At 44.1% G+C, this 26,445-nt stretch overlaps 1 protein-coding gene across 4 annotated transcripts; it reads right to left on the bottom strand.

Annotated features, from left to right (window-relative positions):
* Nucleotides 1-780: 780 nt before the first annotated feature.
* LOC147446216 (uncharacterized) lies at nt 781-25,108 on the bottom strand. Of its 4 annotated transcripts, none has more exons than XM_086525482.1 (10): nt 24,703-25,107; nt 23,884-24,020; nt 22,935-23,029; nt 11,345-11,757; nt 10,134-11,192; nt 9,788-9,951; nt 9,112-9,158; nt 8,466-8,604; nt 8,156-8,305; nt 781-1,212 (listed from the first exon to the last, which is right to left on the bottom strand). In XM_086525482.1, the coding sequence occupies exons 1-10, from the start codon at nt 25,049-25,051 to the stop codon at nt 1,000-1,002; spliced, it is 2,766 nt and encodes a 921-aa protein (XP_086381608.1). In that variant the 5' UTR covers nt 25,052-25,107; the 3' UTR covers nt 781-999. The 4 variants fall into 4 exon arrangements, with proteins under 4 accessions (XP_086381608.1, XP_086381610.1, XP_086381611.1 ...); XM_086525484.1 differs by having other exon boundaries at nt 23,884-24,016; nt 24,703-24,840; XM_086525483.1 differs by having other exon boundaries at nt 1,080-1,215; nt 24,703-25,108.
* Nucleotides 25,109-26,445: the final 1,337 nt, after the last annotated feature.

The raw sequence follows: 26,445 nt of genomic DNA, 5'->3' as shown, positions 1-26,445 counted from the left end.
TGTATAAACTTTACTCCATGCCATTGCAATAAGTCATCTTGTTAACTCTGATTTTTAAAGGTCTGCTTTTGACTCTCTTTGGACCATAAATCCAATATTGAAGAGTCATATGTAAACCTTTTACCCTTTTAGTACCTACAAAAAGGGTAATTCTTTAGTTTGTTTATGCGGTAGAATACATGCAAGCTTGCACAAAGTTTCTTTCTATAATTTGCAAGAGATTAATCGATGAGTGTCTACATGACTAGATAATCAGAATAATTTGTAGAAGTGGTTATCCACATCTTCAATTCAAAAAATATAACACAAAATGGTATGTTCCTTTACACACTGTAGAATTGAATTCCAAAGAGGTTAGGATGGTTTGGGTTAGTCATATCTTCAATTCAAAGAATATAATACAACATGGTATGCTCTTTTACACACTGTAGAATTGAATTCCAAAGAGGTTAGGATGGTTTGGGTTAGCCACATCTTCAATTCAGAGAATATAACACAAAACGGTATGCTCCTTTACACAATGTAAAATTGAATTCCAAAGAAGTTAGCATGTTTGGAACGAACAAAGGTGTTGAATGAGATAGGAGTGAGAAAGACAGCTCCATTGCCATGCTCTAGTGGATTTTTTTTGGGGGGGGAATGGGGGGGGGGGGGGGGGGGGGGTGTTTAAATTACACCCCTTGTATTTGTCAATTGAAAGCTATAATAAGCTAATACACCATTGCTATGCCTTTGAAAGATCAATATTAAAACTAGTAGAAACTTCCTTTTTGAACATAGTAATTGTCAAGCCACAATTCCTTTTTAAACATAGGAAATGGTTAGCCACACATTCAGTGGATGAAATAGTTTGATTTATGTACCAACTCTTGCAAATCCTTTTTACTTTGAGGTGTGCTTATGTACATGCATAGGCTTGAGTTGCACAAACTTTCATAATCCGTACTACTTCGCAACTACAATTCTTCAGTCATTTTGTCATACACTTCTAGTAAAACCTTAATCCAGCATGTCATTATAAGTCAATGTCCGTCTTTTGGACTTCCTTTTAGGCTTGCTAGCATTACTGTAAGTATACTTCAAGTTTTGTGGCTTGGGTTTTACTTCATTCTGTTGCTCACATTGCATTAGTGATGGTTCATCACTCAAGGAGAGCTCAATTGGGCAAGGCTCATCATTGGTCGCATTTCCGCCCTCCAAAATACGCATTACCTACTGATATGAAACACAAAATTGTCAAGTACACATACAAATATATGCATGCACACCCCCCCCCCCCCCCCAAGTCACACAGGGAAACAGAACGCAACCGGCAAGGCCGTCTAAAACAGAAATGGCTTGCTCTTTGCAATGGAACAGATTAGAAACGGCTTCTTATGGTTCAATTTTGTATGCAGCAACCACTTTAAGAAACAGCACAAAGGAAACGAGAAGTAGGTGACTATGGAAACGGGTCACAATCCAAAAAGACTAAAAAACGGAGTTTCCTTGTGACCTCTCTCTCTCTCTCTCACCGTAGACGGCAGCCCGCCCCACTGCCCCCCGCCTCTGCCCCACGCTGCCTGAGCTGCACCACCGCGCCCGTCGCCCTACCCCCCCGCGGCCCTGCCTTGTTCATGTGCTGCACCCCCCTCTGCAGGCCCGCCCCCCCCCCCTCCCCGCATGCTTCGCTACGCGTAGAATGTCCCTCCCCCCCCCCAAAATGTTTTAACGCGTAGGATGTCCCCCCCTTCTTCTACGCGTTTATTTTAAATTTTTTAATTTTTTTTTAAAACCCCCGCCCCCCCTCCCCCATTCTCTTTACAATACCTTAAAACACCACCCCCCCCCCCCCCCCCCCCCCCCCCCCTCATACTTTACCCCCCCTCTCTCCCATCTATAACTACCGACGCCCCTCTCTAGTCGTATCGCCTCACGCTCCCCCACTCGCCGCACCCGCCGCTAGTGTGGGTGTACACGCGTCTTCTCCCTTGCGGACGGCTCCCCCACTCGCCCAGCTGTCGCGCCCGTTGCTAGTGTGGGTGCACACGTACATCTAACCCCCCCCCGCCCCCCTGCGGACGGCGATCAAGCATGAGGAAGATGAACGATAAAGCCGACCCCCTGGAGAATGCCACTCAAAAATGCAAAGAGGAAATGACGGAGACCATTACCAAGATGAACCGCAATCTCTGGGGGTCAATAAACATGCTCGAAGGACGCGTGTTGATCCAAGAGAGCAAGATAAGCATGCTGGAAGACCGAGTGACGACCCAAGAGGAAGAGATCGCGTCACTCAAAAAAGATCTCGCCGAAGCACAATCAAGAAACACACTGGAAGAGGGTGAACTGCAACCCTCTGTAATCGAAGAAATCAACACAATCAAGGAGCAAGTACGGGCCATCCAAGAGGGAGAAGAGCAGCACAAAGAAATCACGACTTCTTGGGTGGATGTTCTTACCAAAACTCAACAGAAAGCAGACGAAGCCGAGAAATGGATCAAGGTGGCCAAGAAAGGGAAAGGCAAGGAGATAACGCCCACGTCCACACCTAGCAACATCATTAATCAGACACTTGAGGAGGAGCAAAGGAGAAGGGTGCGCGCTTTACATGTGAGAATTTGCGGTCTTAAAGACAAAGGCAATGTGGACGAAGAAGTAAAAGAACTCGCAGCCTTGATGGGGATTCATGAGCCGACGCACACAAGGGCATGGAGAGTGGGCAACATAAAGAAAAATGGAAGCAGTGGAGAAACCTCAAAAGAAAGAGCACTCATCCTCCGTTTTCCCTCCCATGGAAGCGAAGAAGTCCTCCTTGAAGAAAAGACCAACTCTTAAAGAGAATGGCATCTTTCTCGGGGATGATCTCACCCTCTTGCAGATCGCTCATATGCAAGAAGTAATGCCGGAGATTAGAGCGGCAAGGGAAAAAGGCAAGATCGCTTTTTATTGAGACGGAAAAGTGGTAATGCTAGAGCGACGCTCCACATGACGGTGCGAGACTTATGGGACCACACTCAAAGTAGCTGCCTGGAACTGCAATGGATCTATGCGTCTTGATGTGGGAGCTTTTGAGGATAGCTTTACTGGAAGAGACATCATCTTTTACTCTAAGACACACCAGGCCCCTGGGCAATCCATGCCACACATCAGTGGATACAGGTGGGAGACAGCCTACAGACAGGAGACACGCTCAGAGCACAGAGGGCGGAGCTCGGGGGGAGTGGCAATGTTATTTAGAGAGGATCTGCAGCCACTAATACACATAGCCCGCAGGGACGAGCAAGCTAGGTACATGTGGGTGAGACTAAACGCAAAGACAGGCAGATACCTCTATCTAGCTATTTGCTACTTTCCCCCGAGTACATCAGTTTATGCATCACCCAGAGGACAGTCCCCTTTCTCTATTTTGGATGATGACATATGGGAGTTCTCTAGGGATGGTGACATCATCATCCTAGGTGACTTCAATGCTAGGACTGCCCATCACCAGGCATTGTTTTATGATACTTCAGAGGAGATGCTAAGAGAGCTAGATGTAGCAGAGACGGGCCTTTCCAGACTATCACACGATGTGGAATATACTGAGTATGGGCAACGCCTCATAGACATGGGCACTGCACATGGATTGGCCATCTTGAATGGCCTACAGAGATATCCTGCTGCGGGAGGTTTTACATGCTTCCCACACAGACATGGAGCTAGCACTGTGGACTATGTCATGGCACAGCCGAATCTCATCTCTAGTATCTAGGATCTCACAGTTGGGCCCAGACCGGTCGGGGTGGCAGTTGATCATGCTCTAGTGTCGATGACCATCTCCTTCCAATTCAGTGTAGCACACAAGCCACGAGTAGCAGCCCCCACTCGCTACACATTCACACGGGAGACGGATTCTGTATACATGGACGGAATCTACAGACGCCTATGCACTGAGGACCCGGGGCGACCTCTGGAGGAGCTAACTACTATACTGACACAAACATTACATGAGGCAGCAGCAAAAGCATACCCACACACCAAGCCTGAGCAGAGCCACCGATCAAGGAGCATGCCTCAAAACAGCTGGTACGATGAGGAGTGCCGCCAGACTAGAGCCAGACTTCAGAAGGAGGTGCTGTTGGGGGACGTCACTCACAGACAGTCACAGATTGACTTCCGACGCCTGGTGCGGCGGAAGAAGAGGGCTTTTTTGGCTCGACTCGAGCAGGATCTATATCAACTATTCTTGAGTCAGGACTCACGTGAGGCATGGCGGCTCTTTCATGAGCAGTCCCCCCCCCCCCCCCTGCGATTTCCTCCGCAGAGACCTGGGGTCAGTACGCATCATCTTTGTACACAGTATCTGGACAGCCGCCCCTCCCCGATCCATGCCCACACGCATGTGTCTTTTTCACCGCTGAGATGGTGAAGAAAGCTATTGACAGGATGAAGACTGGGAGAGCATATGATCATGACGGCCTAGTCGCTGAGCATTTCATGCATGCCAAAGACCTACTAGCAAAGCTTCTAGCAGTCATGTTTAACCGTGCCATGTGTGAGGGCCTACCGGACCCATGGAGCCTGGGAATTATCGCACTATTATGATTGGGCACACATTGGCTCGGTTGTATGCATCCATTCTTGAGCAACAGCTGAATAGATGGGCAAAGAGGGAGGGAATACGTGCAACTGGACAGGCAGGATTCAGGAGAGGCTTCTCTACTCTTGACCATATCCTGACACTCAGGGCCATCATCGAGGAAGGCAGATCTCATGGGAGACGGATCTATTGTAGCTTTGTGGACTTCCGCAAAGCTTTCGACACAGTACCCAGAGCTAGACTGATGCGCAGACTACAGGAAATGGGAGTACTCACAGAACTCATTTGGGGGACCATGGCATTGTACAGATCAGTAGTAGGGCATGTACGCACCCCGGAGGGACTTTCTACACCGGTTCACTCCACTATTGGGGTGAAGCAGGGCTGCCCGCTCTCTCCTACTCTTTTCGGTATGTATGTGGATGAGATTTCTGACTACATTGACACCGATGGAGATAAAGGGGCTCAGTTGGCAGGGACATGGATTCCACTTTTGTTATATGCTGATGACATAGTGTTGATCTCCGAATCCCCAGAGGGAATGCAACGTCAACTGGATGCTTTGCATACGTTTGCCCACGAAAGTGGTTTGTCTGTCAACCTGGGTAAAACCAAGGTTATGGTGTTTAATACCACCCCACAGTGGATCAGGAGGTCAGCACCTACATTCACATACGGCCAGGAGACTGTGGAGTACACAGACACTTACACTTACCTTGGAGTGGTTTTCAGCGGACCAGCATTCTCACTCAGAAGAGCAGTTGAGACCAGACTTACTAGAGCCCACGCAGCATTGGGTAGATTGGAAAGGATGTGTTCGCAGGTTCAGTTTCAGGAGCCCCGGACGAAGCTCTGGCTCTTTGACACCTTGGTGGCTTCAGCATTGCTTTATGGAACCGAGATATGGGGACCTTCACTGGATCACCACGGGAGGCAAGGTCGCACAGACGGTTGGGGGAACATGGAGAAACCTCTCGTCTCTATGATATCGCGGCTCATTAGAGCCAAGGCATCAGTACCGCGAGCCATTATCCGAGCAGAGCTAGCGGCCCCCCCACTAGTGGTGGAGGCGCTCACCAGATCAGTCTCCTTCATAAGCCGCACATGGGAACTTCCTAGAAACAGATATGCTCGCATAGCACTTGAATCCTCTCGACAGTTAGCCATACAAGGAGATACAACATGCGGGTATGGGGAGATGACATCATGGTTTCAGGCACGTGGGTTCAACATCGACAAGCTGCCACCATTCCATTACTCATTGGATGCACCATCTCTCACTCTTACACAGTCAGAGATCACCAAGCTCATCCGCCAAGACCTAACCCAGCTAGACACCAGGAGGACATGGATACAACCAGCACAGGAATTGGGCACGAAGATGGCTTTCTACAGAGACCACCTTCTCCAGCTTACGGAAGATGGTTTTGTGACGAGACCCAAATACATGGATACCCACTTGTCTCATGGGATACGATGTGCTATTGGCCAGTTACGCACATCCTCTCACCAGTTGCGGATTAAAACTGGGAGATACAACGGAGTACCAACAGAAGACAGGACATGCCCCTTGTGTAACATGGAACCTGAGACAGAGCTACACTATACATGCTGCTGCCCCGTCTACTACGAGATACGAGGCCGATTCCACTGCCTGTTCAGAGAGGGTTTTGGACCACTCTCAAGAGTCATGGGATACGAAGATCAGAGAAGTTTGGGTTTGTTCTTGCTCGAGCTACGCAGACACAGAGATAGCCTGATGAATGGAGAGGCTAGCCAGTCTCAAAGACGGATCACAGACTTTTTCAGAGTAGACACGGGACAGCCGCAAGAGCCACTCCCATAGCAGAGCTCCCCCTCGTCTCACACCAGAGGCACACTGATTGACCGAGCGATTGAATTGGGGAAATCCAGGCGCCCGCGACTGCGAAGAACTACACAGCATTGACGGAGGCTACGACAGAAAATTCGGAGCACGTTGGCCAGGCATGCACGACGCCCGGTCAGACTACTAACCATGGAGGAAATTGATGAGATTCGCCAACGACCAATGATAGATCTCTTGTGATTCAGCTATCCCAACAAGCCGCCCATTTTTTGCTTAGTTTGTTGCTTGGCTCACATCGACCAGCTTAGGACCCCATAGTATAGATCTTTGTTTTGTACTGTTGGTAGGTTATTAGGTTATTTTGTTACTCTGACTTTGTATCAGATCCACCACTTTGTAACTTTCGGGTCTCATAGGTCATTATGGCCTTTTGAAGACGTTAATATAACATTTCATTTCTCTCTCTCTCTATCAGAGAGTGGGCATGCGAGAGCTTGGTACTCACAGGTCAGAGCATGGTTTGAGGGACACGGTCTTGACATGGAGAGCCTACCACCATTCCAGTACGACCCCCACTCACCATCTGTTCACCTCTCTCGCAGTGAGAGAAACTTGGTATTGAGACAGGATCTGTGGCAGCTATACACTAGGAGAGTCTGGGAGTCACCTGGCTTGGGGACGAGGATGTCAGATTACAGAGACCAGTTTCTCACCATATTGTCTGGGGGGTTCATACAGAGACCACGCTATATGGACACATATATGCCACATAGCTCACGGGTGGCGATTGGTCAGCTGAGAGTGGCTTCACACAGGTTAGAGATTGAGATCGGGAGACATACTGGTGTCCCCAGGGAGGAGCGAGTCTGCAGAGCCTGCACAGAGGAGGTGGAGAGTGAGGAGCACTTTGTATGTAGATGCAGAGCATACACTGAGATCAGAGGCAGGTATGAGGCCTTATTCAGAGGACAGCCCACTCTCCGAGAGATCATGGACTCTCGAGATCAGAGACAGCTCGGACGTTTCTTACTAGAGATACAGAGCCATCGGGACACACTACTACAGCCACGCACAGCTACACAGACAGAGGGGAGACAGTCGCAGCTCACAGACTTCTTTCAGAGGATTGCCACCCCTACCTCACCAGATACTCAGAGAGGAGTGACACTCCCACAGGCGGAGGTGAACCGAGCTAGACGACGACCACGAGTCACAGGCTACAGGGACGTGAGCTCCCACCACCGACAGATCGAGGAGATCCGAGCCCGGGAGCGCCGTGCCACTGAGGAGCGAGTAGCTCAGATGAGGGCCGACCCGACAGCTTTCATCCGGGTAGCCTTGGCACCAGCCCCGCCCATGTACCACATCTTACATCCCCCCATTTGTACAGGATGGAGCTAGAGAGCTTGATGCATTCTCATGATTGTACTACCTTGAGCATATAGACATGCATATACCCCTAGAGATAGAACCCCATCCCTCCTCAGATACTCCATTACCTACATTCAGTTCAGTTTTGTATCAGTTTTGTTTCATTTGTCTTTCCGATAGACGGATGACATACACGCCATGTACATTTGATTTGTCTCATAGGCCGATTTCGGCCTGACATAGACGTTAAAAATCTTTCTTTCTTTCTTTCTTTCTTTCTCTCTCTCTCTCTCTCTCTCTCTCTCTCTCTCTCACACACACACACACACACATACATTTTCATGCTAATATACAACCCTTCAGCATCATATTCCTCCCAAAACATTCAGGTTTACCTGCCCCATCCTTGGTCTTGATGAAGGATCATCTGTGATGCATAACAAGGCTGCACGAACCATACAGATAAGCTCAAAGGAATCATGTGAGCTTTCTAGCCGAGGGTCGAGCAGTTCATAGTATCTCCCTTCAAGAAGAAGTGGCTGGGCCTGCCATTTAGCATTCGACACCAAGTTAACAACTTGTTACTTACACAATAGTGCACACAAATAGCTTGTTCAATAAGATCAGGCTATGAGACTAGCACTACTATATGCATGCCTTATAAATGCATGAGAACTAGAGATTCTACTTTCGCTAATTACGCACCCACTCGACAAAATTCTGTTCATCAGGTTCAGCATTTGAGTTGTCTAATGCTTGTCTTCCAGTTAAAAGCTCCAAGATTACGATACCAAATGCATAAACATCATTCTTCCATGAGACAGCCTCTCTTCCGCCTGCATCCCTGCATAACACAACAAGGTGGAGACCCACGTTGGCATTCTAAAACATAAAAATGAAAAGGAAGTTATGTGGGGCTCTGAAATGAAAAGACACATTTAAAAATTAGGAAACAAAGAAAATTTCAAGGCTCCTTCATATGCAAAGGTAAGTCTGTAACACCATAGACTTGGGCATGCTCGTCGGCTAGTGTCGGCCAAGTGTGGACAGCCAGGTCTATATAAAGGGGACTCCTACAATTGGGTGACAAGTCTATTGCAGAGCTCTTCCAGGACGCTTATGCCTCAAGTCGTCAGAGGCGTACGACGCCTTCGTATCAGTGGGAGTCAACACCCAACAAATAACTGACAAGACACTATGTCTGGCCAAAGATGTCACCCTCTCTTTGATGCTTGACAACCGGTAAGGACTCTCCAAGATTATCTTCAAAAAGGTGTCCAAACCCCTTGACAAACAGACAAAATCCAGACCAAGTAAACAAACTTCTGCTAGAGTATTATGAGGTGCTTACCCATCCAAATTATCCTGGTTCAAACATGCGAGTCCAAAGTTGCCAACCTGCAAAAAAACTTTCACAACTTAAAATCGTCGGCAGTTTATGAGCTGAAACAGCACGAGTTTTTATAGATTGATTCAGATGCAAACGTTTCCTTTTCCTAATATCTTACTATTCATAACGTGGACTTGTTTTGATAGTCTCAAAGCACAACATTTACACATAGATGAATTAAAACCACAGTGAAGGCACAACAATCCTCTATCAGTGTTACATCAGCTTTCCTAATTTCTAGATATCTAGAAGCACTACATGGTGTAGGACACATTTAATACCAGCAGGAAGAGGATCAATTGCTCTAAATAAAAAGTGTACTTATCTTTTAAAACATGGTAATTACAGGATCTATAGGAGCCGAAGAGATAAGGATTAAGCCAAGAAATAGCTGTGTCAAAGGCAACCCCTTAAGAGCCAAAATTTTGGGGATGCTTTGTTGTCCACCTATTTTAGATATTGTATGCCTCTGCTGTTTCTTACTTATTACATTTTAGGGCTTGAGCCGGCAAGTCGACGAGGGGAAAAGATCCTCCAGCCAGCCAGGAAGCAAGTTTCTCCGTTCCCAGTTATCTCAACTGTAATATGTAATAAAATACCAATAACAAAGAAATGAGGCAAATGCAAAGAGAGATACCATTGGTACAAACTCGTGAGTCAGAAAAATGTTATCAGCTCTTATATCCCCATGTACTATGCAACCCCCACGACATTCTTCATGCAAGTAACGCAAAGCCCTGGCAACTCCAATTGCAATCTTTCGGCGGGCCCACCATTGCAAACCATCAGGATTGCATTCCTCTGTAACAAGAAAACGAAAAGAAAGATAAAAGTGAGCAAACAAAATTGACAATGCCTGCCCCTTACAATGTGCAGGGATATGTTTGTACCCCCATGAGTGTTTTCTATGTAATAGAACGATCATTAAAAAATGAAACAAAAGAAAAACAGTAAATACTAGTGAATTCGATTAGTCTGCTCACTTGTAAGGTGCCAGCTGAGGGACTTGTTGCATGCATACTCATACACCAGCATGAAATGAGTATCCTCGTTACAATACCCAAGGAACATCACCAAGTTCCGATGCTGCGCAGACATGAGTAACTGAGCCTCAAAGAGGCGATCATCATCGTCCGAAACACATGGCTCTTTGAACTTCTTGATAGTTATATAATGTTCATCTTTCAGCATTCCTTTATAGACTAATCCAGTATCATTGCCTCCAAGTAGATTTTCGCTTGAGAACCCATTGGTTGCCAGTGAAAGCTGATCATGACCAAAGTTTACTGGTCGTTTACCAAGGTTCACAAACGATTGCTTACAAACAGAGCATAAAGGACAAGCCGAGGCTGAGCTCTTACGAGCCCCTTCAACTATACAGAAAGGCTCTTCAAGCGGTTGCAGAGTTATTGAGTAGTTGTTGGTGGAAACTACAAATTGTATTACTTCAGACTCGTCAATGGTTCGTTCTTCCACAGTCCTGCTTTTGGTCACATCATCAGTGACCTGTTGCTGAAAGGTTGTATTTGAGTCGCATTCTGCTAAGTGTTGCTTTTGTTGACCATACACAGGATAATCATTTTCCTCAATTAAGAGGCTGTCGGCTAGCTGTATAGTATGTGCTTCAGGGGGATGTACAGATATAACCTCCTTCACATTTTCTTGAATCTCATTGGGGTCCATCTCAGACGCCCCATCCTTAGCCGTTGAAGTGGCATCATCAAGCCCTTGCATTTGCAACTGTGGAGTCGGTGGCTCTGTGAAGTTAATCCCAGGCGCCTGATCATTAGTTGCAGGTGAGACATTCTCCTGCTCTTGCATGTGACACTTTAGAGTCGGAGATTTCACATCATTGCAATGCATGGGCAAGCTTCTGAAAGATGATGCTCTTGATGAAGCAGAGGATGCGATTGAATGTTCATAACTGAGACCCATGCTGCAAACTGAAGAACAGCATTTGCATGAAGCACAGCAAAATTTTCCTGTGCCCTGGCATGACATTGAGGAGATAATTTCCATCCTTCTTATAGCATCGGCCAGATCTAGAATAAACAAGCAAGCAAAGAGAGAAAAGTAAGTAAACCTCATATGTATGCATGCATACAAAGGCAGACAACAAATCCATCTCCAGTATCCACACATGATTCAACAAACTATTTGCCACTTTTATCTTTCATCAAATGGCAGTACATACCACTAGTTGAGAATGCCGCTTGTTCAGATAGAGATGCATGGAACAAACTACTTCCTTTCGATATCGTGATAGGCCCATACCCACTGAACTCAAAAGATCCATAATCACAAAGAGGCCTTTCGTGAGTTCCAGCCAGACTAACTAGAGGTTGCTTTGCCATCTCAATGCTAAATAGCTCCGTATTTATTTCCAGAGTACGAGAGTTTTCATGGTTACCGACAATGTGCAGGGGACTCTCACATGCTGAAAATTGAGAAGTTGAATATGATGAAAGGTCATCAAAGTCCGACTCATTTGACTCATACATTGCAGATTGTACCCCTTGAAATGTGTGCGGCGGATTCTTGCGCCGCATCTGGATTACAGTGCATGAGAGATGCTCCACAAAGTGATTCTTGTATATCTTCAGTTCTCTGCAACAATATAAGAATAATTAAACCATGCTATTTAGCTCTCCAGTTCTTTGTGACTGGGCCTCTGCTCTTTGGATAACAAAACCAACAGTTATGATGGAAGGTTGCCTGATAGCAGAAAGAAAACACAAAACACGGCAGTTGAATTCAATCCAACTCTAAATAGCACCAGAAGAAGGCAGGAGATCAGCAGCAGGAACAGAGCAGGAGAGACCCTCAAGACTGCTAATTCGGCATGCGTGTGCATGTACGTATGCATGTGGACATGTGCATGTGTCACTATTTGATAACGTGGTGTACCACCATACAAGGGCAGGAGATCAGCAGCAGGAAAAGAGCAGGAGAGATCCTCAAGACTGCTAAGTTGGCACCCGAGTATTGCTGTGCAAAAGGTGGTGCGATTTGTATTGGCTGTATCGATATGATGTGGCAGGCCATTCCTGTTGCGGTAACTTCACGCCAATTATCTTTACATGCTTTCAGGGTCAAGTTGTAAATAACAATGTAGGTGAAAGTGGCACTGCTAACCACATGTAACATACCTCCAGAGATTTGCACCCAACCAATCAATCTATACTATTATAATGGGGGAAGGTGGCCACACTACATTGTGTTCAATCATTAAGGATGGTGAACGAGCATGAAAAAGCACATTATATTTCTGTGTTGTGGATCTTTGGAAAGCATTTGATACGGTTTCACGTGCCAGATTGATAGGAAGGCCACAGTATTTTGGGATTTTTCTGGGAAAAACGATGGGAGTATTATGCCTTATAAGAAATACTAATACTGCCAGCCACCTTCGGCGTCTCTCTCTCTCTCTCTCTCTCTCTCTCTCTCTCTCTCTCTCTCTCTCTCTCTCGTTACTCTGACTTTGTATCAGATCCACCACATTGTAACTTTCTGGTCTCATAGGTCACTTTGGCCTTTTGAAGACGTTAATATAACATTTCATTTCTCTCTACGCCAGGCTGCAAGCCACAATGGCCAGATCAACCTGATGTCGACACGTGTCCGGGGGGAGGACTCTTGTTTGAACCCAGCAGACCCAATGATCTCATGTCATGCATCTCCAACTACTTGAACCCTCCTCCACAATAGATCCATATACTTGACCAACAGATGGTTAAAACAGCCAAAAAACACACATTTTACACCTGTACCCCCAACTTCCATTTTTTTGTTCCCAAACAATTAAAAGGTGATATCAAGTGCCACCCAACGAAAGCTTGGATTTGTGCATTTCAATGCGTCAGTGCAGCTATGTAGCACGTCTTCACCTGGCAAAGGATCAGATACACAATCAAAGCAATAATCTATCAGTGGATGCACAAGTCACACTAGAAGATGGTTTGTATGAACAGTTCCACAAAAGCAAAATTTGGAATACAAAAAGATACAAAAAGAGGGCCAATAAAAACAATAAGACTAGGGATAAGCAAACCTGCTGGTTTTAGGGTTGATGTTCACAGAAGAGAGAGGTGCCTGATGCACTAAATTGTGATCATACTGCAGCATTACTGCTCTTAAGAGCAGAAAGAAAATGGTGCTATTGTCAATGGCTCACCCCTGCCACTGCTTACTCTAGAGATCCTATTAGGGCCTTCTCTTCACTTATTATAGATGATGGATATCTACTGCTAACCTTTGCCACCCCCCTCCTTGGATGATGCTAAGAATTTCTTATTCAACTTTCTTTCCATCTCTAAATCAGAATCTGCTTACGGTGTTCGTGAAAGGCAGGTCTTTCTAATGAGGCAACACACAGGAGTCTACAATGAAGAATAAGCAGTTGATGTATTGTATCTTTACTCCGTTGCAAACCCATGATCAAATATCAGGAATACCTTTCGGGTCCCACATGGCTCTAAGAACACATTGCTGTCAAAACAATTCCAGGGAAGATCTACATAAACTACTTCTGAACTTTGTAAGCCTCACTCACAGACATAGCTGAGCCATTCAACCATCATAGTCAGCATCACAACGTTTCAATCGCATAACTATAGGAACAAGAGATAATACGCGTGGCCATATGCAGACAGAAAAAAATTGCATGCAGAGCGTATTGGACCCAAGCTCTGTGCATTGTCTTCTTTGCATGCATTTCTGTTTCTATTTGCAACTGTATTTTGTCTGCATATCACCGGGCATAACACAATGCCAATGTCAACAAGAATGCCCGGCAAGCACATTGCAACACACTTTGATTAGAATGGTGTTGTAAAAGGCTGTTGCCCTTACCAAGCTCCACTAGTCATGTGCAAGACATGCTCGAACAACAAGTCACATTGACTAAAGACTTAGCATTTCAAGCTAGAATGCCATACCTGCATGATCTTACAAAAGCAAGAAGTGATATTCTGATATCTGCATCCATGCACCTTCAATATAACCTGCCTTTCATTCTGATACTCACGCAGTCGGCATCATCTTTTGATCCTTCGCGCTAAAGAGGCAAAAGAAAGTCCACTGTAGGAAGAAGAGCAAACTGTTTTTTTCTATCCAAAAGCTCTACAACCAAGCGCTAGGAGATCCTTCCAGAGTGGGTCTCTCCATTGAACATCTACCTGCTACACGCGCATATTTCTCCACTCAAGTGAGCTCGAGTTTGATTGGGTGACTCTTCATTTTGCATTAAAGAAACATTTAACACCCCTTTCTTTAAGCACAAGTCAATTGGAGAAAAGCGAAAAAGGACGCGAATCTAGTGAAGATGTTGTGCCGCAGTAGGAAAGGGAAGTGGAAGGCGGAAACGGGAGATGCAGTAGATGCCGAGAGGGGTGGGGGCTTGCGAAGACGCCGTGGAGCTGGAGACGCAGAGAAGCGTGGCGGCGAGCAGAGGAGACGAAGGCATAAATTGTATTATATGTATAGATAACTCAGAGGCACAGATCGATATGACTGGTGGAGTGGCTATGGGAGCGCGTGCGAAAGATATGCACGTCGAAATATGGGTTCGAATCTGACATTTCCTTTTGTGAGGGTGATGAGTATAATATTGTGAATCCTTCATGGGACAGAGAGAATATGACAGAATCTCTGCATGTATTGAATACACTATCTCTCCAATCTCATAAAATTCTTTCAAAACATATAGAGTGTATAAAGCTGGGTTCACATCGCCCGGCGGAAGAGCTGAAAAATACTTACGGACCAATCAAAATCTTCCCAGCTCGCTGCCCCATTCACATAAGGCGGTGGAAGGTGTTGATTGGGCTGCCACGTCGAGGAAGAGCTCGCCTTTTTCTCTTCCACCCTGCCCTCTTTTTCTTTCGACCCCCCCCCCCTCGCCCGTGAGCACTTCCACCCTCATGCCTTCTTCTCCAGCCAATGGAGCCGTGCCATGCAGGCAAAACGACTACCGTCGTGTGAACGCTAGGGCGGCGGCAAAGCTGATTCTCTGTGTGGTCCGCCTGGAAGTGGTGGAAAGGTGTTTCTCTTCCACCTCTCCAGTCTGAACCCACCCTAAGGGAAGGGTGACTTTAGGAAATGATTCTTTCAAAACATATAGAGTGTATAAGGGAAGGGTGAGTTTAAGAAATGAAAAGACAGATGATTATGGAAAGTCAAAAGACATTTTGTGTCCATATAAAGAGGTGTTTATTTTGTTCTTTATTTCTTCTTTAGCGATTTCTTCTCTTTAAAGTGTCTTTGCTCTCTCTCTCTCTCTCTCTCTCTCTCTCTCTCTCTCGCAATGGTATATTCGTCTTTTCCAACCAATACTGTTGCAAAGTTGTGTATTTCCTCATTGCTCGTTGCTATGTGCTATTCATCATTTTTGTTTTTGTTGAGGAAATTTTTGAATTAGGAATAGCTTTTAGTTTTTTTAAGCCGTTAGGAATGCCTTTTAAGCACAATTAGGTCTCCCCAATTGCAAAAAATTAAAAATTCTTTCAAAACATATTAAGTGCGTAAGTGAAGGGTGAGTTTAGAAAATGAACAGACAGATGAAGGTGAAAAATCAAAAGACATATGAAGGTGGCAAGTCAAAAGACATTTTGTGTCCATATAAAGAGGTGTTCGATTCCACATTGTATATGTGTGTTTCTCTTCTTCTTTATTTTCCCTTTTAACGTGTTCTTCTCTTTGAAGTGTCCTCTCTATCTCTCTCTCTCTGTCTCTCTCTCTCTCTCTCTCTCGTGTCCATGTAAAGAGGTGTTCGACTTCACATTGTATTTGTGTGGCACAAATGCAGGTCTGAGAACAACGGACGATGGTTGAGGCCAGGGTTGTGAGAGCGCAACAATCGAGGTAAGGACAAGGAGCATGGGGTTATGGCAAAGGTGATCGTGAGAGGGAGGGGAGGAGAACCTACGGCAAGGAGGGAAAATAAAGGAATTTTAAGAGTTATGAATTTCATTTCATTGCTGTCAGTAGGGGGTACAATCAATCTGTGTCCACCACAGCAAAAAAATCAAAAGTCGAAGATTCTTTGTGGAGATGATGTCTCTCTTTTTCGATTGGAGTCGGAGAGGCAAGCCCTTAGGGGGAGTTGACTCTGTGTGTGTGTGTGTGTGTGTGTGTGTGTGTGTGTGTGAACGCGCGCGAGCAAGGCAAGCCATCGTTGCATCTTTGTTGTAGTCCTTGAGTTCAAGAGGGGTTTGGGTGCATGCGGAATTGCAGGAAGGTCCTGCAAAGCACGAGGCAAGGGGAGGGGCCAAGGAGATTTGGTTTTTGAGTTGGGAGGGGGGGGGGGGGGGGGGGGGGGGGGGATCTAAGTAATCAATAGATTTTATTAACATGAGAGCCAATATGGTAAGTAACTATAAGTTGGAAGAGCATACATATCTTTTTCTCAAATTGCATACCATTCTTTTGAAGGGTACAAGCTCTTCTCTAGAAGAGAAAAACCTCCTTGTAAGGTCTAATTTTAGGGTTGGCTAGAGCGCACGGGTAGCCAATCCTCCAAGAGCACTCTAGGCAGAAACTACAGTTCCAAATAGGGACTTAACTTGCATAGAGGAGTAGTCAATCCTCCAAGCCCACTATAGGCAAAAATTGTACTTCCAAAAGGGACTTCTTCGGAATGGATTTAGGGACTCAATCATGTGAGCTTGAATTTGAATCCTAACGAAGGCAAGCAAGAAATTTGTGTTATTAAGTGTTCCTCTTTAAAAACCACAGTAAACAAGGCTCATGATTTATGGCTTTGGTGCCCTTCAGAGACATTTTTACCCTTTAGAAAAGGGTGAGAAAAACATTTTACTTCGAAGGAATGGTAAAGATTTTTACAAATCTTTATGTAGCCCTTCTAGATTGAGCTTACATATTAGCTTGAATTCAAATCTCAACCAATGTAAGTGTTAGGTAAAGGCGATGTGCCTCACCGTGCTTTGCCCGTGTCCACCGGCCAGTGTTCGGCCGTCCACATTTATCTCTTTATTCTGTATACATACAAAGAATAAGGAGCTCTCACTCATTCTCACATTGTGCTCATACAGTGAGATTTGGGAGCTCCACCCCACATCCTGTGTACTTTCTCTCTCACTCCCCTTATCACTCTACGCACACGCACCGCATTCGCACACTCACAATTGGTATCAGAGCTTTGGCGACGCGCGTGCGACGGCTTCCCGGCGAGACGAAAACGACGAAACTCGACTATGGCGGCTTGAGCTCGACGGAGGTAGATACGGCTTGGTGGTGTCAGATCTCAGCTTAGGCATGTATATTTAGCTTGTGTAGAGCTTGTATAGCAAGCCATTTCTGATTTGTAGAAAAAGAGCAGGAACAAGAAGTGTTGCAACTCGTTTTTGCTGTTTTTGGCTCCCGAAACAGTGTTTTTTGCATATCTTCGTCACAAGGAGTCGGATGGATATGATCCAAGAGTTTAGGTTAGGGTTTTGGCGCATTCCAAATGCGATGGTGATGTCCATTTTCTGAAAATCTGCTTTGAATTATAGCAAGTGCAACAACAAAATGTTTATGTTGCGTTTTTGGACCGAAAACGGAGGTTTTTGGCATCTCTCTCACACCCGGACTCAAATACATGTGATCCAGATTTGGATCGTTACACATATGGCTACGGTTTCATGCGCATTGTTTGACTATGTGGGGCATTTCAGAGAGCTTTTTTAGCACGATTTTGTGCAGTTTCATGCTATGTATGCATTACGCAGATACAGTTTGAGCTAGCCATAGTTCGCTGGTAGTAGCAGGTTTACAGGTTTGCAGTGTTTTTTGGACATGTACACGTCCATAGAGCTACTCGGTCAGGAGTGAGCTAGCTTGCCGGGCTTCTGGCACTGCATGTAGACCATTTGTGGATTTTGCTACTAAGACAGTGTCTATTGTCATGCGTATTTGGTGAGATTTTTTGAGTTTTTGCTCAATTTCCAAGGGAAACTCTGCTGGATTTTTCCCAAGATTTCTCGCCGTGGTTTATGCGTATTTGCAGTTTGCACTCTAATGGTTTAGTGGTCTAGTTGATTCCCACTCTGGTAGTTATCTGCAGTTTTTTGGCTTGCGGTTTTGGGTTGAGTTTTGACTCATTTTGCCAAGGAAATTTTGTTCGTTTTTCCCCGTCTTCTCGCCATAAAAGTTTGCAATGTTATGCCATCTTGTACGGTTGTTGATATTCTCACTTTGATAGGTTTTGTCAGTTTGGACACAATTTGGTGTTCTTGTATCCACTCTCGCAGGAGTGAGGATTTGTGTATGCTTGTGTGGCTACAATACAGGCTAGTCTCAGGTTTCACTGGTTTTTTGCATATATTTGTAGGCAATTTCTCTTGTGGGACACGTTTTGAGCTGGTTTGCTCTCTACTTGCGTATATGGTTATGCGCTTTACGCTCGGTTGAGCAGTTTGTCCCACTTTACGCTTGTAAAGTTTGCAGATTGTGGAGTTGTTTTATGCATATGTGAGCATCGATTTTGATGCAATTGATCATGCTTTTGAGCATTGTGTAGTGGTCAAGTTACCTCCCATTTTGTTTGCCATAGTTTTGGCATAAATAAGGAGACGCTTCAGGTTAGAGGCGGTTCTCGCTCACGATCGTGACTGACATGTTGGCACTACAACCACGATGGGCATATTAGGCGGCTTCAGGCGTATGAGGCAGTGGAAGAGGCAGATGCATGGTGCTACTATGAGGACAAATGCTAGAGAGTATGCATGTGACGGGTATGTCACTTTTGAGTCTAGCTTGCCTTCAGACTACTTTGTGTCTTGGGATAGCACATTGTCTACGTGTTTTCTACTAGACGAGCATGTAGTTTTTTACGTGACGCCGTGTCATGATTTGTTTTGCGCTTTCTCTAGTGAGATACTTGGTTGTGTGCAGTTTGCTGATGGTTCAGCATATGACATAGAGGGTGTTGGAGATGTATGTATGACTTTACCTAGCGTGTATTGCTTACGCTATGAGATGTACGTTATTTACCAGCACTCAGCCAGAGTCTCATTTCAATGCGTCAGTTGCAGAGCAGTGGACATTGTGTACTACTTGGAGAGCAGTCATTTCACATGCATAGGGGATCACTGGTGATAGCCAGAGGTGCTAGGAGTGGTCTGGTATACCCTTTGCATATTTCTAACACACAAGGCAGTGTAGTCTCTGTGTATTTGCAGCCATGTTTGGAGCGAGAGACGAGGCGTGTCTCTTTTGCGGATGTGTTGCATGGAGAGCAGGTTGTGCATTTGTCTTGTGGTGACGTTCACACATACACACATACAATCGTATCTCTAGGAATGCACAACTTGGTTGGTCATCAGTTGAGGTAACATTAGTTGAGCTAGAGACTGATGCATCTGATACGTTTGAGGGCGACAATGTCCTTCAGACAACTGTGTGTGATTGCAGTGGTGCTGATTTTTTTGGTTTTGCAATCATTCTCAGCAGATATGCCTTTGTCAGACTATGTTGACATGGTGATGCATAGTCAGGTGGTTCCTGATGAGGATGCATATGGCACTGAGGTTGCTGACAGGGATAGGTTGGCACAAATAGTTCATGTTTCATCGGTTTTCGGTCTCTCATGTCTGACCTTTTGGTCTCAAGAACTAATCTTGCTTATGCGGTTGATGCATTTGCAGTCAGCTATGCGATGACTGACATTGGCATTTTGCATTGCGGAGCCATGCAGGTCGTCACTCAATACCTGCATCAAGAGTGTCATCGTGGATCTAGCCCTAGTGGTATGCATGTTGCATCTACACTAAAGCGGTTACAGAGTGAGCCAGTGGGCATAGGTTGAGAGGCGTCTTCTCTCACCTCGTGTATATACTAGTTGTAGGCTAGTCTTCTCGCCACTTATTGGCACACAGCCTTTAGTGGAATAATGTTAGGTGAAGGCGGTGTGCCTCACCGTGCTTTGCCCGTGTCCGCGGTCAATGTCCGACCTCCCACATTTATCTCCTTATTCTTTATACATACAAAGAATAAGGATCTCTCACTCATTCTCACATTGGCTCATACAGTGAGATTTGGGAGCTCCACCCCACATCTTGTGCACTCTCTTTCTCTCCCCCCTTATCACTCTACGCACACGCACCGCATTTGCACACTCACAATAAGCATGACATTTGCACTGTTAACTGCTCCTCTTTAATTACCAACGATAAACAAGGCTCATTGTTTATGTATTTGGTGCCTTGCAAAAGCACTTTTACCCTTTGGAAAAGGGTGAGAAAAACATTTCCCTTCGAAGGAAGGGTAAGATTTTTACACATCTTTATGTAGCCCTTCTACATTTTGAGCATTGATGGTGGTAAATGGGCATGTGGGTCATTGGGCATGGATGATGGGTTCAAAGGGTGTCATTGGTCAATCGGGATTGTTAATGATTAAACTCTAGTCGTAGTACGTCATCTCTACCTCCTCCAACAAGTCTCCCCAATGTCTCTCCTCTTTAAAGGCCACTAAAACTAGGGATGGGTTCAAATGGGGGCCATTGGCATGGGATCAACGATCATAATTCAAAGAGAACCGTTGGTTAATCATGACCGTAGATCAACAAAAAATGATCACCCTCACTTTGCTCATGTGATGGTTCCCTTCTCTCTAAAAGAGAGAAGACACGTAGAAGCCCTCAACCCTTTTTGTTGAGGATACTACCAAGACTGGGGATGGAGGGTTTATAAGAGCTTACGCGCGCACTCTGAAGCAATGGTGTAGATTCCATGCCTTGCATCTTGTGACAAACAAAGAGGAGACTTCCTCGGCTCACTTTGGAATGAAGCGCTCCTCCGTACCTTCATTTGAGGTCTAGTGATAAGTTGGGGGCTCCTTAATGTCAACACAATCAAGAACTCGTGATAGCTTGTAATTATCCTTAGTCCACAAAGCTAGCTATGTATACATGAACATCGTTCATGAGGAAAATAAGAAAGTCCATTGAGGTTAGAATCTCTTGCCCACAACTTTAGCTATTTCACAGCCACCATTAAGAGGCTGAATAAATTTTTCATGCATGATGGGGTCTTCGATATTTTTCATATCAAATTCCATTGTTAGCGAGGATCCCACGAGGATTTCACGACAAATAAAGAGGAGACTTCCTCGGCTCACTTTGGAATGAAGCGCTCCTCCGTACCTTCATTTGAGGTCTAGTTATAAGTTGGGGGCTCCTTAATGTCAACACAATCAAGAACTCGTGATAGCTTGTAATTATCCTTAGTCCACAAAGCTAGCTATGTATACATGAAGATCGTTCATGAGGAAAATAAGAAAATCCATTGAGGTTAGAATCTCTTGCCCACAACTTTAGCTATTTCATAGCCACCATTAAGAGGCTGAATAAATTTTTCATGCATGATGGGGTCTTTGATATTTTTCATATCAAATTCCATTGTTAGCGAGGATCTCGCGAGGATTTCACGACCCATCTCTAGTCTTACATGCTTTATACAAAAAGTGTCTACCATATGCGTGCCAATATACATGTTAACACAAACATGAATGTAAAACAAGCATGTACACATGGCTGCATGCATTTATGCGTGTATATAGGTTTGGACAAGCATGCATATAAGAATGTATATGGTGGTAAATTTCTTTAAAATATAGAATGTATTAGTGTGTAGATAGGCATAAGATCCACCCTATTTGGTGCACATACTTTATTATTAATGGCAATTATTTGTGGGCGATTGGGTGTGTTGTTTCTTAAATTTCATACGTTGTGGAATATGAGTCTTGGTTGTGCCAAAAGTAATTGTCATTTCATTATAAGAGAAGTGTGGTTGTTGTTCAAAGTCCTCCCCAACGAATAGAAGTGAAAACATATATGGTCAGTTATAGGGAAGTCATTGTAATAAAAGAAATTTGGCCTTAAATAAGTTTTAGGAGTACGAGTATCTTTGCTACACGCTTACCTTAGCCCCACCTTAGTAAGTGTCTGTTTGTAGCTTGAATAAGCTGTCAGAATATGAGTATCTTTGTTACAAGCTTATTTTAGCATGTGTGTTCGTTTCTAGCTACTGAGACATATTGCATCTTTCTAATGGTTACAAGAACTCTATAATTTGTGGCAATCCTACATGGTGCTATGGTCATTTAATGACCATGCATAAGGAATCCAAACATTGTTAAGAATCATTGCTTTAATGGAAACTTTTTAAAAGGCCAAATCAATATTTTGCATACAGTGACCTTACATTAGCTTTTCACATATTTGATTTTAATGGACAAGTTATTGTTGTCACTTGAGCACTATATGCTCTTTTGCTGTAAGTCGGTGAATCGATAGATTATCATGCACACTATCCATTTCTAATAATTCTTACTAGATAACAACTACATCTTGCCCTGCATAAGCTAATTGATTAAAACAGGAACTTCTCATGATGATACGCACAACATATTGTATTGTGGATTACGGCATTTACTTGTCCACCATTCTTCAAGTCTGTACAATTTTTTTGTCGCTGGAGGTCCCAACTACAAGCTACTGCAATAGTTTCTTGACAATGTGCAAAAATGTTGCATGTGCACACAGGTAATCGAAGATGCACAATTGGAAAAATTTGTATGCTAGTTTATCGCATGTGTGTGTGTGTGTGTGTGTGTGTGTGTGTGAGAGAGAGAGAGAGAGAGAGAGAGAGAGAGAGAGTCTATAACAACCTACAAAGGTGATTATTATAAAATGGTGCATAAAATCTTCGATTGACAAGTATACAATGAATGCATTTGTAGAGAGAGAGAGAGAGAGAGAGAGAGAGAGAGAGAGAGACCTGCCAAGGACAATGTGAGTAGCTTTTAACATCATGGCATGTCCAATACCCAAAGCCTTTATCTTTCCTTTTCTCACATCCAAGTAAAGTTTTACCTTACAAAAGAACAAAGCATGATTTAAGAATACTTAATAATATTACTCATTTGGGCTCTACATGATGCAAGCTACATACATGCTTAAGTTTCCCAAAAAATTAGAAATTACAAGATTAGTTGACCGAGATCCTCAATTTAAATTACAAGGATATTCTCAGTTCTTTTCTTAGAATTTTTTAATGTTATTTTTTGCGCTTGACTTGGGGGAGAGGGGGGGCTTTAATTAACACAACACCATAGGGCGATGAGTATTTTTTTCTTTACAAGGCATGAGATTAGAAGGAGACTATTCTACTAAATACACTAGAGAAATGAAATCTTCAAATTTTGGAAATGCTTGACATGCACGGTTACAGCTTGAAACCAAATGTTCATAATTATCATAACGGGATAGCTGTTACCACCTCTCCTATTGCCAAAATCAGAAAGAAAGTTGTGACTTTTTGTTCTTTAGCAAATGTGTCAGAAATCCTGATTCGGCTAATTAGATTTGACATCTCAATCATGTATATAAAGGAGTGATGAAGTTGATGAACTACTACATATGCATCAAGCTAAGGATCATGACGAAAAAATGCTTGGATAACATTCCGATTCTTTGAGAAAATAAGCCTTTTTTTTCATTTTAACAAAAAAAAACAATGTAGATCGGAAATACGAAGACAGAGTTGTGGTTATTATAAAGATAATGCTAAGAATAACATGTTAAATAACCTAAGAAGACACTCAGTTTGCCATGTCACAACACATGTAGGGACCTTGATGCACCACAAGTATACAGTTTAAATAAGCAAGCCACTCTTTGTTATAGGTTAATGTCACAATTATTTAAGGTAATGGATGGCCGCTTACCTTCTTCTGTAAGGAACACACATACAATGACGATAAGATCGTCTCAATTTCTTTCCTTCTACCCTCCACCTTGTCATGAACCTTCTTCATACTTGATTTGGAAGTTAAGATTGCCTTCTCCTTTATATTGTAACTGACTACAACCAAGAAATATTGTAAAACACATAAGAAGCTTCTACCACATAAGTACAAGCATAGAGTAGACAAAGATCACAACTACATTTATAGCATCAGTACCTTAGAGTGAAATTCCCTTCATCACAACTTTGTCGATTGGGTGCAATGCACCATGTTTTACTTTCTCTATTATGAAGTCATTGCGAAAATAAAAGAGGAACAACTTCAAGAAAGACAGGGTTAATGTCATTCGAGTGGGAGGCCATGGAGGTGATTGAGCAAGAAGAAAGGGAGAATGAATTGGGAATGAATTATACATATCAAATGCTGAGATCCTGCAGAGGAAAGTGAAGAGAGCCATACCAATCATTGCTCTCGAAGACCCAATATTCAAGGTGATGAAGCAAACAAGGACAAAGACATGGATGGCATGAGAGCTTAGCCCCACACAAATGAAGAATTTTCATCATGCAACAATGACACCAAGGATCGTACATAAAGAACAGCTAGATGCATCACTTTGTAATATGTAGCTCATCCTCACCGCCGAGCGCCGGGGGGGGGGGGGGGGGGGGGGGGGGGGGGGGGGGGGAGAGAGAGAGAGAGAGAGAGAGTCTCTCTCTCTCTCTCTCTCTCTCTCTCTCTCTCTCTCTCTCTCTCTCTCTCCATACACTCATGCCTCAACAAGCAGAAAGCACTCACACATTTCAGAAGCCAAATTGGAGGGGTGAAGAGCAGCGAGCACGACGACGACATCACCAGAGCGAGCAAGCTCATCCAACACCCAGCGGATGGGCATGCAAACCGAGTCGGTGGAGTCGGGAGAGGCCTTGACAGCCACAAGGATGACCTGCTTAGAGGGCGTGGGAACAACATCCCAGCTACAAGATACAGAGCCCTGGCTACAAGGGATGGGTGAGGGCATGGCCAAGTTGGTAAGACGCCCGTTTCTGTCAGGAGCCCAGCCCTCCTTTGATGAGCTCGTCTTGTGGGTGGGTTGCGCCTCCTGCAGATTCAGAATTTCGGTGGAACTCCAAGATTCCAGATTCATAGCCCCACCCCCTTGCCTTGTTCCTGCTGTCGCGGACTCGAAGTATCCGCCCTCTCCTCCCCTTCAAATCATTTGTCTCTTCACTACCACGTCTTCGGTTCAAAACTCCAATTAACCCTCGACACTATCTCACACAGCCACCTTCAAATGGAATCTACAGCTGAGGTGATTCGGGCCGTCTAATGCACATACTCCCTACATCTTGAACCCATGACCCCCCCATTGCGAGCCATGTGCACTAACCACTACGCTCGCTTGCATTCATTGAAATTTGAATGTCAAATTTGTTGTCGGAATGAATGTAATGTCATCTAAATTTTGAAATTAAAAAAATGGTTCAAAATCTGGCCACCAAAAACATGGACACTACACTAGTGTTGCCTTGCTGACAACAACTAGCAAGCCAACAAGCAATGGTGATTGCTATGGGGTGGGGGAGACAATGGAGATTTATTGTGAACCAATAATATCTAACTTCACATAACATTGTTATATGAGAGCAAACTTCAACAGAAGGGAAGAGATGAGGGAATAGATTCTTACAGTTGCAAGGTACTTGGGGAAAGACTGTAAAATGTCTCACAAATTATTTTTCTTCCTCTGGTATTTTGTCCTTGCAATTAGTGCATAATTTTAATGCCCTCCTTAATTGCTCTTATTGAAAAGAAATTTCATGATGAGGATTTGATACAAAGATGACCGGAATGGTGTCTTGGTAATTCCCTTGCGGATATCCAAGTACATGAAAGAACATTAATTTTGAACCTTTTTTACACATCGATCAAATTAAAAGAAGCAAGAGTTCTATTGTGGTAGTAGAGATCCTTACAATTCTAGGGTACTAAGTCGAGAGAGAGAGAGAGAGAGAGAGAGAGAGAGAGAGAGAGAGAGAGATGCTTACCTCAATACATTGTCTTGTATAGGTCACATCTATTGTGGTAGTAGAGATCCTTACAATTCCTGGGTACTAAGTCCAGATTGCAAATTATCTAACTCTGTTGCAATATTGTATCCTCCTTTGCATGATGTGTTACTCTCCTTGCAAATATAGACAATAGAAGACAATATTTGATAACCTTATGAAGAACTAGTTTTGAGTACCTATTTGATAACCTTATGAAGAACTAGTCACATTTGTGCACTCTCTACTTTATAAGTGAACACACACACACACAGCCCAATAAGGAGCTCACCATGGGAATCCATCCCTACTTTGTAAAAAACCCTACCTTAATATTCACACCATGGGATAGCTCCCTTGTGTTATATAATACCCTCAAATCAGATTCACTTAAAATGAAGGACAGTGGGGTCAGATTAATATTGATTTATACCATTTTCAAAGGGAATACTTGTGTACTATGAGACATCAAGTCTACATCATAAAAATGTAT

This window comes from Adiantum capillus-veneris, chromosome 12 (genome assembly GCF_014529385.1).
Source record: "Adiantum capillus-veneris isolate H3 chromosome 12, ASM1452938v2, whole genome shotgun sequence".
Classification (NCBI taxonomy): domain Eukaryota; kingdom Viridiplantae; phylum Streptophyta; class Polypodiopsida; order Polypodiales; family Pteridaceae; genus Adiantum; species Adiantum capillus-veneris.
Note: the sequence above shows the minus strand (reverse complement) of the source record. Positions and strands in the feature narration are given on the sequence as shown.

Excerpts from the sequence above, each read along its gene's own strand:
- LOC147446216 (XM_086525482.1), bottom strand. The coding sequence starts at position 25,051 with ATGAATCTGGAATCTTGGAGTTCCACCGAAATTCTGAATCTGCAGGAG. Across the intron at positions 9,159-9,787 it reads CTCACGAGTTTGTACCAATG|GTTGGCAACTTTGGACTCGC; the intron begins GTATCTCTCTTT and ends GTTTTTTTGCAG. Across the intron at positions 8,605-9,111 it reads AACCAGGATAATTTGGATGG|GGATGCAGGCGGAAGAGAGG; the intron begins GTAAGCACCTCA and ends TGTGTTATGCAG.